Genomic DNA, 16,187 nt, shown 5'->3' on the forward strand with positions numbered 1-16,187 from the left:
TCACAGCCCTGTTAGAGGAGAGATTGAGACCCTCCTCTCCTCAGACTCACTCGAGCAAGGCGCGCCGCAAGTCCTCGTAATTACTGCACACCAACCATCGATCCGCGCTGACACCTAACCCGTCTGCATGACATGGGGGTGTGCTCCCTGACAGGTGCTGTAGATTATGGGAGGCGGGTCTTCCCCACCACTTTTAACCACCGCTCCTCCTGCCTAAAAGCAGGAAAGGGATTAGGGAGGGTAGGCGCCTTCCCACCTCCAGCGCAAAGCGAGGTGGGGGGATGCACCTGGGGACAGGGCCTCTGGACCACTGTGCTCCACTGGGCTCCTGAGAGGACAGGGCCTCCACTAGCATGTCCCCAAAGGCTTGGTCAGGCCCACAGGACCCTCCCAGCCCAGGACAGGTGAGCACGGCCAGCAGCCCGCCCCTGGTGGTGGCACCCCTGCCCTCTCAGGCAGCAACAGCAACAGGGATGGATGGACAGGAGAGGCTGGCAGGGCGGGAGAAGGCTAGGTGTGGGAGCACGACACACACAGGGTGGCTCTGCTCCCTGCCTGGTGCCTGCACCCCGCACAGCGCCGAGGCCCATACCTGCAGAGCCAGGTGTTGAGCCTGACCCTCCTCACCCTCTCCACAAGGGGGTTCGGGCAGAGGACTGAAGACAGGCAGAAGCCCAGGGCTGGGGGCCGTGCCAGAGCCGCCACTCAGCTGAAGAGGGGCCCGAGGCGCCCACATTGCTGAGGCTTGCTGCTGGGCTTCCTGTGCAGGAGGGTGCAGGATGTGCTGGTGACGCAGGGGGCTGGGGCCGGGGACAGCGTGTCCGTGCTCACAGAGGGTCTGCCTGCCTTAAGAGCCACACTCCTGTCTCCAGGCTGGAGCCACACCCGAGGGTCCTGAATGCTTGTCCCGTGGGGTGGCTCCACAGACTCTGCTCCCTCTTAGCTTCTGTCCATGGACTTCTTCACCAGAACCAAGCGACCAGGACATTAAAAATGAAAAAATACATGTGAAAAACGTTGAGCTGGCAAATATTTCGTTATCTACATTTTTGCAATTACTATATATATATATATATATATATATATAAAGATAACAGTGTTTCATGGGATTACTACAATTTAGCATTTGAAAACTTAAGGACAGTTTTTACAGCAACTGGAAACCCCGGGAGGCAGGGAAGGCCTACACTGCAGCCCAAGAAAGGCCGCTTGGGGCTGCTGCCTGCCCTGACGTGGGGCAAGGGGCAGCTGGACGCCACCACCAAGTAACAGCACTCCACTCGCTCAACAAATACGTGGCAAGCTCACATCGCACGGAGACCACTCCAAGCACTGGGCACGGCCCTGCGAAGAGGAGGTCCCTTGGCAGCGGTTCCAAGATGGCCCTGAGCAGGGCTTCAAACCAATTTGAACCAGTTCAGTCATGGCCAAAGAAGTGAAACCAGAAGAGACTCAAAAATTAAAAAAATTGGGTGATCTGGAATGATAACTAGAACATGAAAAGTTACAGGTCAAAGCCCTGGACTGGGAGACTTAGGAGAGGCATAGTGAGCCTTTCAGGAGCCTGACGCAGGAGACCGAATTATTGGCAGGACTGAGGAAGGCGACACACGTTCAAAGCTGCGTGGTTGGCCACCATCTTTGAGCAGGGCACCACTGTTTCCAACTCTGCACAAAATGCTATGGGCAAGAAATTTGGTTGCTAGGCAACACCTACGCTGCCCTTGTTTTCTAACAAGCAGATTAAATTTCTATCAGGGCTTCGACCCATAACTTTTCCCATTCTGGTTATGGTTCTGGTTCACCCAAATTTTAAAGATTCAGGTCTGTTTTGGTGTCGCTTCCTGGGGCATGACTGAACCAGGAAGAACCAATTCGAAGCTCTGGCCCTGCCTGAGCACGCTGACCCTGGGCTTCCGGTCAGAGCTCCAGGGGCCCTCAGGGTGCCCTCTAGTGGCCTGGCTGTGGCAGCACCTCAGGGAGATCTCTCACACCTGACCTGTCTCCCCTGGCTGGGTCAGCTGCCCCCTCCTGCCTGTGTGTAACTATTCTGGAGCAGGTCCTGTGCCATGCCGGTACCCGAGCTCAGACAACCCCTCCATCTCGCCCTGTCCACTGCCTGTTCCCCTCACCTACATGCCAGCTCCCTGACACGTCACAGGTGAGAGAGAAGGCCACTTGGAGTGACCAGGGCAGGCCCACCCTCCAGGTAACATGAAGCCAGCCATGCTAGGCCTCCCTGGACAATAATGGCCCACAGTTACAGGAGGAGCAGGGAACTCTACAAGCCGCCAGCTCTCTCTCCACTTGGTCACCCCCACGTGCACCACTGACTCCTAATGGATAGACAGCCCCAGGCCCCTGCCCATGAAGGAACGAGGTTAGTGCTTCAAGGAAGGGTAGGGCAGCTGGCCTGGGGGAGGGACAGAGCAGTTGTGGCAGTGTTCGGGGGACCTGGGGACAGGCCCTGGGTGGGGAAGTGGCAGGTGGCTGGCAGATGGACTGGCAGCGCCAGCCACTCCACTCTAACTGGCTGCTGGCCACAGGGCCACAGTGCCGACCCACCCAGAAGGTTCTCAACAAGGATCCAACTGCTTGGCTACCTGGGCTCCTCCCAGGAGACCCTTCCCACAAAGGGAGCAGGGGTGGAAGGCCCACACAGGAACCTACAGGGGGCTGGGAAAGTGCAGGGCGGGGCCCAGGGTGGGGCTTGGGGAAGTAAAATGGCATAGGCCCCCCCACCCTGCCCACAGGGCACTGGAGGGGAGCAGCATGAGGACACAGTGCAGAGACGGGAGTGACAAATCAGGTATGGCCCAGGCAGGGACGGGCGATGACAGGGAAGAGGGGCCAAGCATCCACGGAGGACCACAGCAGGGTCAGGGTGAGGAGGGAGGCAGGAGGGGGCCAATGTCATAGAAGACCATGGTAGGAATGGGGTGACGATGGAGGGGGCCGATGTCAGGAGGACCACAGTGGGGATGGGGTGACGATGGATAGGGGAATGCGGCCAGCATCCCTGGAGGACCACTGCAGGGACGGGCCACCCTGGGCACCTTGGCTAACACAGCTCACTCACCTTCATAACAACCCCGTCACAAAGTGCTCACAGCTTGTCCTCCATCTTCTTGGTGAGGTAGCTGAGGTGCACAGCAGAGACACTGGTGGCACCGGTGGCGCCAGGACCATCATGCACCTCCCCGACCCCTGGCCCGAGGGACAGAGGCCTGGTGCCCAGCACAGGGACAGGCAGTCCTTTCCCCAGCCACAGGAGGGCTGGCACGGGGACCCCTCCCTTCCTAGCCACCGAGGCAACACGGCCGTCTGACAGAGGCCCCTTGGCTCAGAGAGGCCTCAGCACAACCATGGCTGGGTTTCCCTTCCCGCACGGCTACGACGTCCCCGCAGGGCCCAGTCACTCTGGGGGATGCCATGCCACGCGCCTCATTCAAGCCGCACGTTTGATAGCTCCACTGCCGAGCAAGGAGGGCAATTAGAGGAAAGTTGCCAGATCCTGTCACAGCTCCATGGGGCATGGACCCGTCGAGCCAAAGAAGCACAAAGCTTGGGTGGTGATGCAGACAGGAACGGGGCACACAGACCGGGGGAAGGGCTCAGCAGGGGGACCAGGCACTGGGTTCCAGCCCCCTCGAGGGGGCTCCGCAGGGTTCTTGGCACAAACCTCCATGCGGCAGGACCTCTAGGCAGAGGGCCCTGCAGTTCAGCCCCGAGTGGACTAGGGGCACAGTGAGGGTGGGTGTCAAGGAAAGCCTGGGGGCAGAGAAAGCTTCAGTGAGGGCCCTGAGGGGGACAGACATGGAGCCAGTCACAGGTAGGTGCCTCCTCACTTATGCCCCCAATCTAGCTGATTCCTTTGCGAATCCCATCATCTCTAGGCCCCAAGCCCCAACCTTACGACGGGGAGGCAGCGATGTGGATGCCCACAGCTAGGCCCTGACCCCAACCTTACAACGCGGGGCAGCGATGTGGACACCCAGAGCTAGGCCCTGAGCCCCAACCTTACAACAGGGGGCAGCGATGTGGACACCATACAGCTAGGCCCTGAGCCCCAAACTTACAATGGGAGGCAGCGATGTGGACGCCCACAGCGAGGCCCTGAGCCCCAACCTTACAACGGGGGGCAGCAATGTGGACGCCCACAGCTAGGCCCTGAGCCCCAGACTTACAACGGGGGGCAGTGATGTGGACGCCCACAGCTAGGCCCTGAGCCCCAACCTTACAATGGGGGCGGGGGCAGCGATATGGATGGCCACAGCTAGGCCTTCTCAGGTCCTCCTGCCCTGCGGGACCCCTGGCTAGGCTCCAGTCTGCTTTCTGGAGCCTGGGTGCACATAAAGCTTGAGGAGGACATGGGACAGGTTCTGGGGTGGCCGCCCCTCTTCCTTGCTGCCCCTGGGGGCCTGCTCGGCCAGAGACCTCCAGGCCTGCACTCACCCCCCACCCCCGGGACAGTCCTCAAGCAGCCAGCTCTTATCCAGAGTCTGGGAGAACCCCGCCCCGACTCCCTCCCCTGGGTCTGGACACCAATGCCCACTGCCCTGAGGCTATTCCTGGAAGTACAAGGCTCTCCTCCTGGGGTCCCGGGGCTGCCATCACCACGCAGCAAGCCCACCCAGCACTAGGCAGAGACCCAGACTGCTCACTGGCCCATCTCCCCAGTCCAAGGGCAGCATCTACCCCACAGCCCAGCCCACCTGGGAGTCCCAGCTAGGCTCCTGTCCATGGCTGTCCCCTCACCTCCCTCTCAGAGGACAGTTAGTCCCACTCACTGAAGCTGCTTCCTTGGGGACCGTCAGAAACTGCCCCCATCAACAGCCTGGAGCACCATGGCACAGCCACGTCACTCTGCTCAGCTCTGGCCAAGCGCTCACCCCCAGCGGGCACCTAAGGAACTTCAGCCCCTCAGGACTGAAAACCAATCACCGACCATCTGGTCTGGCCCCTTCTCTGAAGTCTAGGCTGATTGGCCTGCCTGGGCACTCTGACCTCAGCAAGAGCCCCCCTCTCTTGGCCTCTTGCTCCCTGGCCACCTGTCTGGCACTGTCTGGGGCCCAAAGTCAAGAACATACATATGCCCAAAGAATGCTGACCCCACGGCAGCCCCGAGGGCCCTGTGCAGAGGGGTGGGACACTCTGCCCGTCACAGCCTGACTGCCCCTGGCCCCCAGACACAGCCCAGCTTCAACCACAGCCCCGATGCTAGGGGACACACAGCTGGGTGGGCTGCCAAGGTGGTGGGGGGAGCGGCAGCCTGAGCCAGATCCAGACAACAAGCCCTCCACCCTCTAAAAGAGAAGGAGCAAACCAGGGTTGACAAGGGGAGCACTGAAGAAGACACGCCACCGTCCATCTCCATGAGATGCTGGTCTCTGGGGACCCTGCGCTCTGCCTCTGCAGGCCCGGCCGGCTGCCCCTCGTTTTCCGAGCCCTCAGTTCCAGATGCCGAGCAGAGGGGCAGGGAGGGGCTAGGCTGAGGGCTCCTTGGGCCACAGAGGCCGGTAAGGTGGCCACCCTCCTGCGCTGATGGCTGTTCTTGCCTGACCGCTCCCAGAGCCCCGCTGTCCCTCCATACCAGGGCATCTTCCATCCCATATCCCAGACCAAGAGAGTCTCCACAGGTTCTGCCCCAGTCTACCCGGCCTCCCACCAGAAAGCCTGCCCTGGCCAACACCATATCCCACCACGCGACCCCTCGGGACCACTTCCCCTCAGGGACCACACTTGCTCAGTACATGGGCACAGCAGCAGGGAAGTGCCCCCAGAGTCCAGCCCCGCTCCAGCATGCAAAGTGCTCCGCTGGGAGACACACAGGTGTCAGCTGTGCCCCACACAGGGTCACTGGTGCCACCCCGAGTGCCACAGGAGGGCAGCACAGAACCCGGCCCTGCAGAGGAGGATGAGGCTCCCAGAGACCCGGTGGGGGCAAGGCGGCAACATGCAGCTCCTGCCAGTCCTCACCTGGGTCCTCACCCGCCAGCTGCATCCTTCCCCTCCTTGTGGAGCCTGTCACCTGCCCATCTTACAGAGGAGGAGGGGGCTAAGCTGAACAAGGCCACAGGCCACAGGCACCCAGGGTGAATGCTGGCCCCAGCACTGAGCTGGCCACGTGCTGCTATCTTCAAGGAGTAGGCATGGGCAGCTCCTCTGGGCCTGGGGCGATCTCATGCAGAGTGCCTCATGGAACCAGGTAAGCGGGGCAATGGGGGCAGGCTGCCCCTCCAGGCCTGCCTCCCCACTCCATCTGCACCCCAACGGGCTGCAGGCCCACCCAGCGCATGCCAGCCCTGTCCTCACTTTGGCTGTCAAGCCCAGCATGAGCTCCACAAGTGATGCTAAGCCGCTGGCCAACACTGGGCGGGGAAGGCCGAGCGCAGGAAGAAGAGTGAAGCGGGGCCAGGGCCGGCTCCCACAGCACAGGCAGGCTAAGGAGACTGTCCTGCCATAGCACCGTGGAGAACAGCAAAGGGTAGACGAAGGGTCCACCGGAGCCAGAGGGGTGGCTGAGGCAGTAGGGCCTCAGGGACAAACAGCAAGGGCCACAGGCTCCGGCCAGCTCCTTGGGCCAGTCAACAACTGCTAGGAAGGCGGTGGGGCCCAAGGACAGCATGTGTGGACCCTGGTGGGGCAGAGGGAGGGAAGGCAGTGAGCTTGACTCCAAGGCTGTCCACCCGTCCCCGTGGAGACACAGGACCAGCTCCTCGTGCTCCCCAACCTCAGTGTCCCCCGGAGAATGGGCCACTCCATGTGCAGCACCTGGACAGCAGCTGCTCCCCAAAGTCCTCCCTCTCCTCCCCAAGGCTGCCCCTGTGATCCCGGGGTCCAGGGCAGAGACACAGCTGTCAGCTTGGGCCTGTACAAGGCAGGTCACCCCTCACAGAGAACCTTCTCCGGAGCACGTCCCAGAAAAAGATGCCAGGAGAGGACAGGCCTGGAGTCATGGGATGCCTCCTGGATAGTGCAAGCAGCCACGTGTCCTGCGTGCTCCGCCTGGGAAACTGGCAGGCAGTTTGAGAGCCCACCCTGGCGGCAGCCACAGGCAGAAAGGTCACAGCAGTTTCATCCCATAAGCGGTGACTGTCCACTAGGATTCCCAGGCCAACCAGGCTCTGGGGCAAGAAAGACACATGAGGGCAGGGGACCGCTCTGGGGCCGTGTGCTCTGCTGCCTGGTCACTGGCTTTGCAGCGCTGTGGGGTGTTGGCTCACTGGGAGGACGGAACCCCGGCAGGAGAGATGCCAGCGCACACGTGGCCACACCCGGGTATCCCACGCCAACTCCCACAGAATAACTAACTGGCACGACCGTGAGGAGCGTGAAATCAAGGCCTCCGCGCCCAGTAATTTATGCCAGAATCACAGGAGCCACGGCTGCCTTTCTCGTGCCTAATTCAGCATTTTCTTTTCCCTGATGAAAGCAGGACTCCAGATTTAACGACTCTCCTGGCCTTTCACGGTGTTTGCTGTCGTAAAGGCTGACAGGCCGCTGCATGCTGGCAAGCGGGCGACCGCGCCCTGGGCATCTGAATCCCCTAGACAGCCTCCTGGGAGGGCGCCGGACCCAGGGCACCGAGGCTAGTGGCCAACACAATCTCCAAGCCGGCTGCTCTCTCTGCTGGTAGCCCCCTGCTCCTGACCATCCCCAAATGCCAAGGTGAGCACTCCCCCCCACACCGAGATGTCAGCCACGGGGTGCGCAGCAGGGGTTCTGGGGCCAAGCCCTGCAGGGGCAGGTGACAAGTGGCTTTCAGTAGGCTTGGGGCAGAACCGGAGAGAAAAGACTGCACGGGTGGACCCTCGCCCAGCATGGCTCTGTCCCCCTGGGACCACTGGCCCCACATGGTAGTTGGGGCCCTGGGGGACCCTCCACCCACTCAGCCCCAGTGCAGCCCTGCCTGCCTCCCAAGCCTCTCTGGCAGACCGAGCCGTCTTCCTTGCCTGGGATGAGGTAACGGGTACACAGTCCTGCCCCTGCAGGCCAGGCGCTCGGGGTGAGGCGGCACCCCACATGATCAGGTCGGTGCGCCGGCCAGAGGGCGGGGCCGTCAGAGGGGCAGGACGTCAGAGGGGATGGGTGTATCAGAGAAAGGGCGGGTGTCGGGGGGCGGGGCTGCTAGAGAGGGTGGGATTGCTAGAGGGGGCAGGGCCATCAGGAGTGGAGGCGGGGTCGTCATGACGGCCCCAATCAGAAAGGGACGGAGCCAGAGCTGGAACACCAGGACCAAGAGCACCAACAGCCCACAGGAGGATTTTAGGGAACGTGGTGAGCCCGAATCGACTCGACGACAGTGGGTGGGATGTGACAAACGCTTGAAAAGCTCCATGGATGGCTGCGCGGAGGAGCTGCTCGGGGTGCAGTGGGGGGCAGCGGCCTTCCTGTAGGGGAAGCACGAGTCCCTACAAGCTGCCACCCACTCAGGGAGCCCTGTACACGTCCCTGAGTCCAGGGAGGCAGGGAGGGACAGAGGCTCAAGGGGTGCCCGATGCCTGATGCCCAGGGCTGCAAGGAGGGCGGTGCAGAAAGCACCCGGTCTGCCCCGCAAGGCCTACTCTGGCACGTTGCAGGCGTAGGAAAGCGCCAGGACACAGGACTCCTCGGGCGCGGCCCCAAACAGGCCCTTCAGAACCGAAGCCAAAGGAGCAGCCTCGACAGCGGGCCAGGTGCACTTGCCTGAGGAGCCAGGAGGGGGCGCACGAGGACCAGCTTCTAGAGGTCTGTCCTGTGCAGACCACCAAGCCAGGCAGGCCACAGCCCACGGACCCTAACCCAGGGACCTGGAGGTGCCCGGCCAGAGCTCCTAGAGGTTGGCGCCCGCCCTGAGGGAGCTCAGTGTGCCTGAGCAGTGAAGGGCGACGGTGCTCACCCATGGCTCCTCGCACCTCGGAGGAGGAGCACTGAAGCCGGCCGGCACAGGTGTGGTTCTGGCAGACGCCCTTGCTCAGGCAGAGTGAGGGCTGGACATGGCCCAGTGCAGTGACACCAGCCAAAGGAGTGCCTCGGCTGCCACCGCCACCTGGGGCAGAGCCTGGGGGCCGCGTGGTGAAGACCCTTTTCCCATCACCTACAGCTCACCAAGAAAAGCCCAGCCCGGCCACTCCAGCACACACAGGGAGCCAGGTTCAGGTGGCGCCCTGTGCCCGACCCTCACCTGGTACCAGGCACGTGGAGGTGAGTGCTGCAGGAAGGGAGATGAGGGCAGGGCTGTCAGCAGCACATCCATTGTCCTGGGCATGTGAAGTGAAGGGGGTCCCCAGCCCCACAGTCCTCCCACTCCACCCCTCTCTGCAGCCCAGTGTCCACAGACCCCAGCAGGGTTTCAGGGCAATGTCAGCACTGCCTACTGGGTGGCTTCCCCTGGCAGATGGCAGCAGACATCTCCAGCCAGCTGATAGGAATCCATGCCCTGTTGCCACCAAGAACCCCTTAGGCCTGAGGACGCTTAGGGGCCAGGGTGACAGGAGAGCTGGCCCCTGCCCGGCCTGGGTGCACGTTGGTTTCTGCAGACAGGCCCGGCAGCTCCCCAGGAGCCAGCTCAGTGGCCCAGTCAAGGCTAGCACTTCAGGGCAGCCTAGTGGCAGCTAGAGAAAAGAGAGTCCACCTGAAGTGAGGGCCGATGGCAGGACAGCTGTCTACCATGTACCATAAACTCTGCAGGCTTGGGAGCTAATTGCCATCATTACATGGGTGGTAAATCGGTTTCTGAGGTCTATAAATGTTTTCATCTTTTCTGCCCAAATGCCTTCCCAGCATCTGTGAGCCCGGAGCAGGACGCACAGGGGGCCAGGGCCCACGTTCCGCCACAGCTGAGGCTGGAACAGCCCTCAGCAAACGCAGCTGTGCCTGGGTCCCCTGGGCCAGGAAGCCCTTTTCTGGGTGCCTCATCTCCACTCCCCCAGCTGCCAACAGGGCGTCCACAGGAGAAAAGAGAGGCCAGAAATGGAGGGTGGAGACACATTCGGGCTCTCCCCACCTGTGGTGACGCCTAGGGTCACATGCCCCACCCCTACTCCAGCTAAAGTCCAGCTCTGGCTGACCACCCGGCAGCCCAGGAGATGACACAGTGGGTGGGAGGGCAGGGCAGGCAGGGGAAGAGGAGAGGGGCAAGCAGAAGAGGTGTCTCCGCGAGCTGCAGTCCCTGCGGGCGGTGAGAGGCCACGCGGCTGCTGAACAGTGCAGTTTTGAATTCAATTAAAGCGATTATCTGTTGTGCCACATAAATTGTGTACAGCATCTATCCTGCGGCACTTTACACCTTCAGGCTCATTATTCCTGTTTCCCCGTTTATGCGCTCTCAGATTAAACTGCTGATGATATGCACCAAAATAAAAAATGAGGCACCTTGTCCGAGGAAAACTGATTCTCTCTTCTCCTGAACTGGGCGATTGCCAGGTTTTATATACTAGGTTCCTGGTGCTCATTAGTAATTCAATTTTCTTTTTATTAGCCCCCTTATCTGCGGAGCAATATAGTGGCAGAGCTGACCTCTTTCGCACGGGTAAATGTTTAAAATCTCTTCCCTGATTAATTTTGCCAGTTAAGAAAAGGAGGAGAAATGGCCCGGCTCTTAGCCATCACAATGAATAAAGCTTAATGTTGATTGTGATGGAATTTCTAATGCCAGGGAAATTGATTGAACGCAGCAATTACACTGCAATAGTAACTCAAGGGAAATGGGATCGGCTCTCCTGGCCGTAGCCTTTTGGTTATTTAAAACAATCCAATTTGCAAGGATAATTATGTGTTAGTGTTTTATCCGCCACTTGAAACGAACAGGGGAGTTTCAATACTGGTCCGGCATTAGCAGGTTATTGCTGCAAATTACTTGATATCTGCTTTCTTTCACAGCAAGAGGAAATTAGGCAATCAATTACCAGAAAAAGGTGGACTTCGGGCACGGGAGGGGCACGCACGCCCTCTTCTGGCCGCCAGGCAGCTCCACAGGGCTGGGTCAGAGCTGGGGACCATGAGGCTGGGAGCTGGGGAAGGTGCCAGAGCCTGTTCCCCAGCCTCCTGGCCAGAAGCCAACAGTGGGGGGGCAGGTTCTTCCGCAGGCACCTGGGAAGTGGCCACCTACCACTCAATAAGGAAAGCTGGCCTTGAGGCTCAACGCCTGCTGTGAGGACACAGGGGAGGAGAAACCGCAAGGTAGCCTCAGTCTGCTCACCCGATCCCACGGTGGACCTGCCCCACTGTCCGATAGCCTGCTCGCCCCGTCCACACACTGGCCCTGCTATCCGTGACCACGCTCGCCCTGTCCACGAGGTGGCCCTGTTGTCCGTGACTACGCTCGCTGGGGGTCTACATCTCCTTGCAGTAGCACAGCCTCACTGTAAGGCAGGAGCTGGGGGGGCTCATTCACTCACCAGGAACATTCGCAGCCTTAATGAGCGTGTGCTAGGTGGCTGGCCTGGGAGCTATCCCCACGGCCACCCTGGGGGTCCCAGACAACAGGGGGCCTCAGGAAACCGTATGCTGACTTGGGGGGAAGTCTCCCGGGGGCGGTCCCTGTGCCACACTGCCCGCCTGCCACCTGCCCAGCGGCTACACAAGAACACAAGTTCAGCACCCACGCCACTGCCCGAGCACCTTTACAGCCCAACCCACTCTGAGCGTGGACCCCATACCTGCTCATCCGCTCACCCTCCAGGCCTGTGTGACACTGGGGCTGTCCACTGCTTCTTCCATCTCTGACTCACTGCCACAAACCCAGGGCCCTTCCTCGGTCCTGCCTGGTCCCCTCCACCCTGCGCTCCTGACCTCACCATGCAGGCCCTTTCTGTTCCCTGCCCCTCAGCATGCCCCCTGGAGCCATGCCGTCTTCCCCTCTCCCTCCTGCAGTTCCTGGTTTGAGTGTCACCTCCACAGAGAAGCCCTCCCTGGCCACCTGCTAATGCCGACCCTCCTACAACTCCAGTATGTTGTCCTATTTCCTTTCCTCAGCACACACCCCCACCTGGACGCACCTTCTGACGGGCACCAAAGCAGCTGCCTATCTGTGCCTTGGCAACACCAGTGCCGCCTCTGACTTTTCACCACAGTGTCCCTGGACCTGGCACGTTCCCATCACAAAGGGGATTAGCACGCATTTGTTGAGTGAAGCAATGGGTGGGGGTGTAGGGTGAGTAGGTAGGTGGCTGGGTGGGTGGGTGAATGGGTGGATGGGTAGGTGGTGTGTGGATGCTAGGTAGGTGGGTGGAAGGATCGGTGGGTGGATGATAGGTGGGTGGGTCTGGGGGGAGGATGAGTAGATGACAGGTGCATAGGAAGGTGGGTGAATGGGTAAGTTTGTGGATGATAGGGGGGTAGGTGGGTGGGTGAACAGGTAGGTGAGTGGATGATAGGTGGGTGGGTAGAAGGATGGGTGGGTAGATGGATGGATAGGTGGATGATAGGTGGATGGGGGTGGGGGGATGAATAGATGATAGATAGTTAGGTGAATAAGTGGGCGGGTGAGAGAATGGGCAGTTGGATAATGGGTGGGTGGGTGAGCAGGTGAGTGAGTGGGAAGTCCCACCCCCCCATGGCAGTGCTCACACTGTGGCCATCACACCTGTATGTAATGACCAGGTTAATTGCTCCCTTTGGAGTAGAGTGAACACTAGAGACAGGGACTATGTCTTCTCCTTCAGGCATGCAAGAGCACACACATGTATGCACACATACACACATATACATGGGCACACACAAGCATGCATACACGTGCACACATGCACACATATGCACAAAACCACGCACACACACACAGGCACACACACGCATATGGTGCCAGCTCAAAGCCAAGAGTGGTGACTCTCCCCAGGCGGGCCCAGCCATCTATGGGCCAAACTCCTGCCCTCAACAGGGGTGTCCCTGGCCAGGGCCTGATGTCCCCTATGCTCTCGCTCTGGGTGGAGGCAGGTCAGGCCCAGCACCCTTCCAGGACACCTGCTTTTCCCTCAGCCACTGCCCATCCATGCCCTCCGCTCTCCGGGGTGGCCTCTACGTAAAACAGACCCCAGCCTGTCACTGCTTCATCCTCAAGAACGCTAGCCCAGTGCCTCAGCCTCAGGACGCTGCCAGCTCAGCCCTCCTACTGGAGGTTCCTGCAGCCGTGGCCCACTGCCCATGCCTGGGGCACACTTCTCCTGGCTCCACTCTGCCTGGGAGCCCAAGGTGCCACCCACGGGGCTCTCAATCCCCAAATCTAGTAAGGGCCCATGCCGGTCCCCCCAGTGTACCTGTCAGCCCCCGCCCCACGAGCGGGGGCATTTGGAGGCATCACCCAGGCCCTGTGCACTTCCTGGGGGCTATGGGGCCCACCTAAGGCCGGTGCCTCAGCAGGCTGACCTGCAGCAGGGACTCGGCCATGTGTGCAGAACCAGGGAGAGAGTGAATGAATGAGGGTGACGATGAATGAGTGAATGAGGGAGGGGAATGAGGGCAGCCACGTGCCGACCACAGCCAGGGAGCAAGAGCACACAACCAGCTACTGCCTGCTGCCCCCCTCTGGCCTGATCGCCCCAGAGCCCCCAGAGGTCCCCGCCAGTGGCTGCGCAGCTGGTCCTCCCTGCAGGAGCAAGAGAGAAGGGCCCCAGCTGTGCTGCCCAGCTGCTGGCCAGCTTCTTGCAGTGGCCCCCCTAGCACTGCCTGCCTCTCAACCCGTCTGGAAGGAGGCCAGGAATCTGGCCAGGGGGCCCTCCTCCCACACACCAACATGGGCTCCCCAGCTGCCCCTCCTCTGGGAAGCCCTCTGGGCCTGCAGGCTTGGGTGAGGGCCTCATGACTGGGTAAAGGGGTGGCACCTGTCTTGGGCCTGTCTGCCCCACTGGACTCTCAGCTCTGTGGGGGCAGAAGCAGCTCACCAGGGCTTGGCGCAGCTAGACTCGAGGTCAGCCCAGCTGCACTACTGGGAGAGCAGCAGAGTACAGCAGGTACAGAGGTGGAGTGGTCCGGCTGTGCCCACTGGGGGCACCCCACAAGCTCCTCCACCCAGCAAGTACCAGGTGAGGGGCTGCTGACCCAACACCCTGGGGAGACAAAGAGGGTGCACGAGGCCAGGGGCTCTGCCGGGTGCATCCCTGTGTGACCTGAGACCTGGCCTACGTTGCCAACAAACACTGTTGAGGAAAGACTCACCAGATGGACGGCGACCTCCTGCAGCAGCCCCGGGGCCCCTGGCCCTGCATCCAGAACCAGCTCCCGGGCAAGAGCTCCGGCGCTGGGAGGGAGAAGCAGGCAGCTGGAGAGCCACACAGGCCCAGGACAAACCAGCGGGGCCGAACAGCAGGGCTGGGCCCCAGCCTTCCCCCACAATATTCCCCTTGCCATCCACTCTTCTGGGGCAGGGGCCTGGGACCCCACATTCCCCACCCACCAGTTCCCACATAGGGGCTCAGCTCTGCTTAGGCACTGGCTCCTCTGGACACCTCCTCCCACCGCTAGAGCCTTGCTGGTTCCCAGAGCGCCTACCCACCCTGCATGTCCAGCCCATACATCACTCAGAGCCTGCTATACCCAAACATCCCTTCTCAAGATCCCACCTGCGGCAGCTTGGCAGATCCCGACAACCTGTTACCCAAGGATTGAGGCTCCCACATGGCCAGCTGCTCCACAGGGCACTGCAGACCTCCTGCGCTCACATCAGTCCCCTCAAACCGCTCGGTGTCACAGGTTGCTGTTCCCATCCCTGGCCCCAGCCCTAGCTCCACACCCCTCCCCTAGAGCCCCAAGCACATGGCCCACGGCCTGGGGCCTGTGCCAGGCTGGCCACGGATGGACTGAGCACAGGGGGGCCTCACACGAGGCAGAGCCTGGCGGGACCCGGGCAGCACCCCCTCACACCCCTTCCCAGCCCTGCTACCATTAGGGACACACAGGCCCCAAGTGGTCTGCACCAGAAGTGCGCTGGGCAAGCCGCCCACCAGCCCAGCAGTACCCCCCCAAAGCAGAGCACAGCACCACGGCCTGCCAGGCTGGGCCCTCTCAGCCAGCCTGTGGACAGTGCGTGGTAGACAAATGGACACGGACATGGCTCATAATGGAAAACAGAAGCAAGACAGGGCCCAGGGAGTGACATGGCTCAGCTCCAGGGCTCTACTTTGGCCCCCCATGTGCACAGACCAAGGCCTCCCAGATCCCCGTTCCCAGCTCATACCTTCCTTTGTAGGGAGGTGGGCCCGGCCTGGTGGCAGGCGGCACAGCCGGTGCCTGGTGACCTGCAGCAGGCCCTTATTGGGGGTCTTCTTCAAAACAGGGCTGCCCTTCCCCCGCAGGGGCTGTCTCCGCCGGAGGCTGAAGTGGCTTTTTGCAGTGGTAGCAGGTGGGCTGGTCTTCTTGTCCCCAGACAGGCTGAAGAGACAACAAGCAGGAAGCTCTCAACAGGCTCCCGAGTGGCTCTCCCCACCCACCTGAACTCACCCAAGTCCAAACAAACATGGAAATGGCCCCAGGAGGCAGGTCCTTCCCTGGCCAGCAACCAAGAAGGCCAAGGCCAAGCAGTGACACTCACAGGGCTCCCCTCCCCACTGCAACCAGGCTTGGGCCAGCATTTCTGATGAGAGGAAGGTCTCTGTCCAAGGCCCAGCCAGGCCCCGGCCACTCAGAGCAGGGGTGTGTCACTAGGACTCAGTGGGCAAAAGGATGCCCTGAGTCTGAGCCAGCACTCCTGGCCACAGGCCTGGCATGCGCCCATCACAGATCCATTAGGACAGGGTGCTGGGAAGGTGACTCGGAGCCTGGCCAACATGTGGGCATGGGGGCTTCACACCACTCCGCCTCCTCTGGCCAAGGCCATCCAAAGACTCTGCCCTCCTCCTGGGGGGTACACAGAGGATGAGGGCCCAAACCAGGATGCACACAGACAGCTGTACCCGCCGCCCAGCTGGGGCCTGGTGCCCCAGGTGCAGATGCGGGGGAAACAGATGGCTTCTCCCAGGGTCCCACCTGAGCTGTGAGCTCACCCGGCTGCCACCCCTTGAGGAGGCATGCCCACCCCCAACACAGACATGCCATACTCTGGGCAGACTTGGGGTATCTGCATCTCCCCACCCCGGCACCTGGCCCGGCCCCACGTGATGCCCATCAGCCCTAGAGACCTTCCTGTGGAAGCTACCTCCAGCAGCCCACTGGTCTCTCACCACAGGGGGGTGGAGGCCCACCAGCACCCACCAGGGCTGGGGTACCTGCCTCCA

The 16,187-nt window shown here is 61.1% G+C and overlaps 1 protein-coding gene across 1 annotated transcript in view; it reads right to left on the reverse strand.

Moving 5' to 3' along the window:
• ZC3H3 (zinc finger CCCH-type containing 3) overlaps positions 1–16,187 on the reverse strand; it is a 104,253-nt gene that overhangs the window by 83,618 nt on the left and 4,448 nt on the right. Inside the window, exon 3 of the mRNA XM_064268151.1 lies at positions 15,152–15,345. Within this exon, the coding sequence (XP_064124221.1) occupies positions 15,152–15,345 (194 nt within the window). The remainder of the gene's footprint in view (positions 1–15,151; positions 15,346–16,187) is intronic.

Source organism: Loxodonta africana, chromosome 14 (genome assembly GCF_030014295.1).
Source record: "Loxodonta africana isolate mLoxAfr1 chromosome 14, mLoxAfr1.hap2, whole genome shotgun sequence".
NCBI lineage: Eukaryota > Metazoa > Chordata > Mammalia > Proboscidea > Elephantidae > Loxodonta > Loxodonta africana.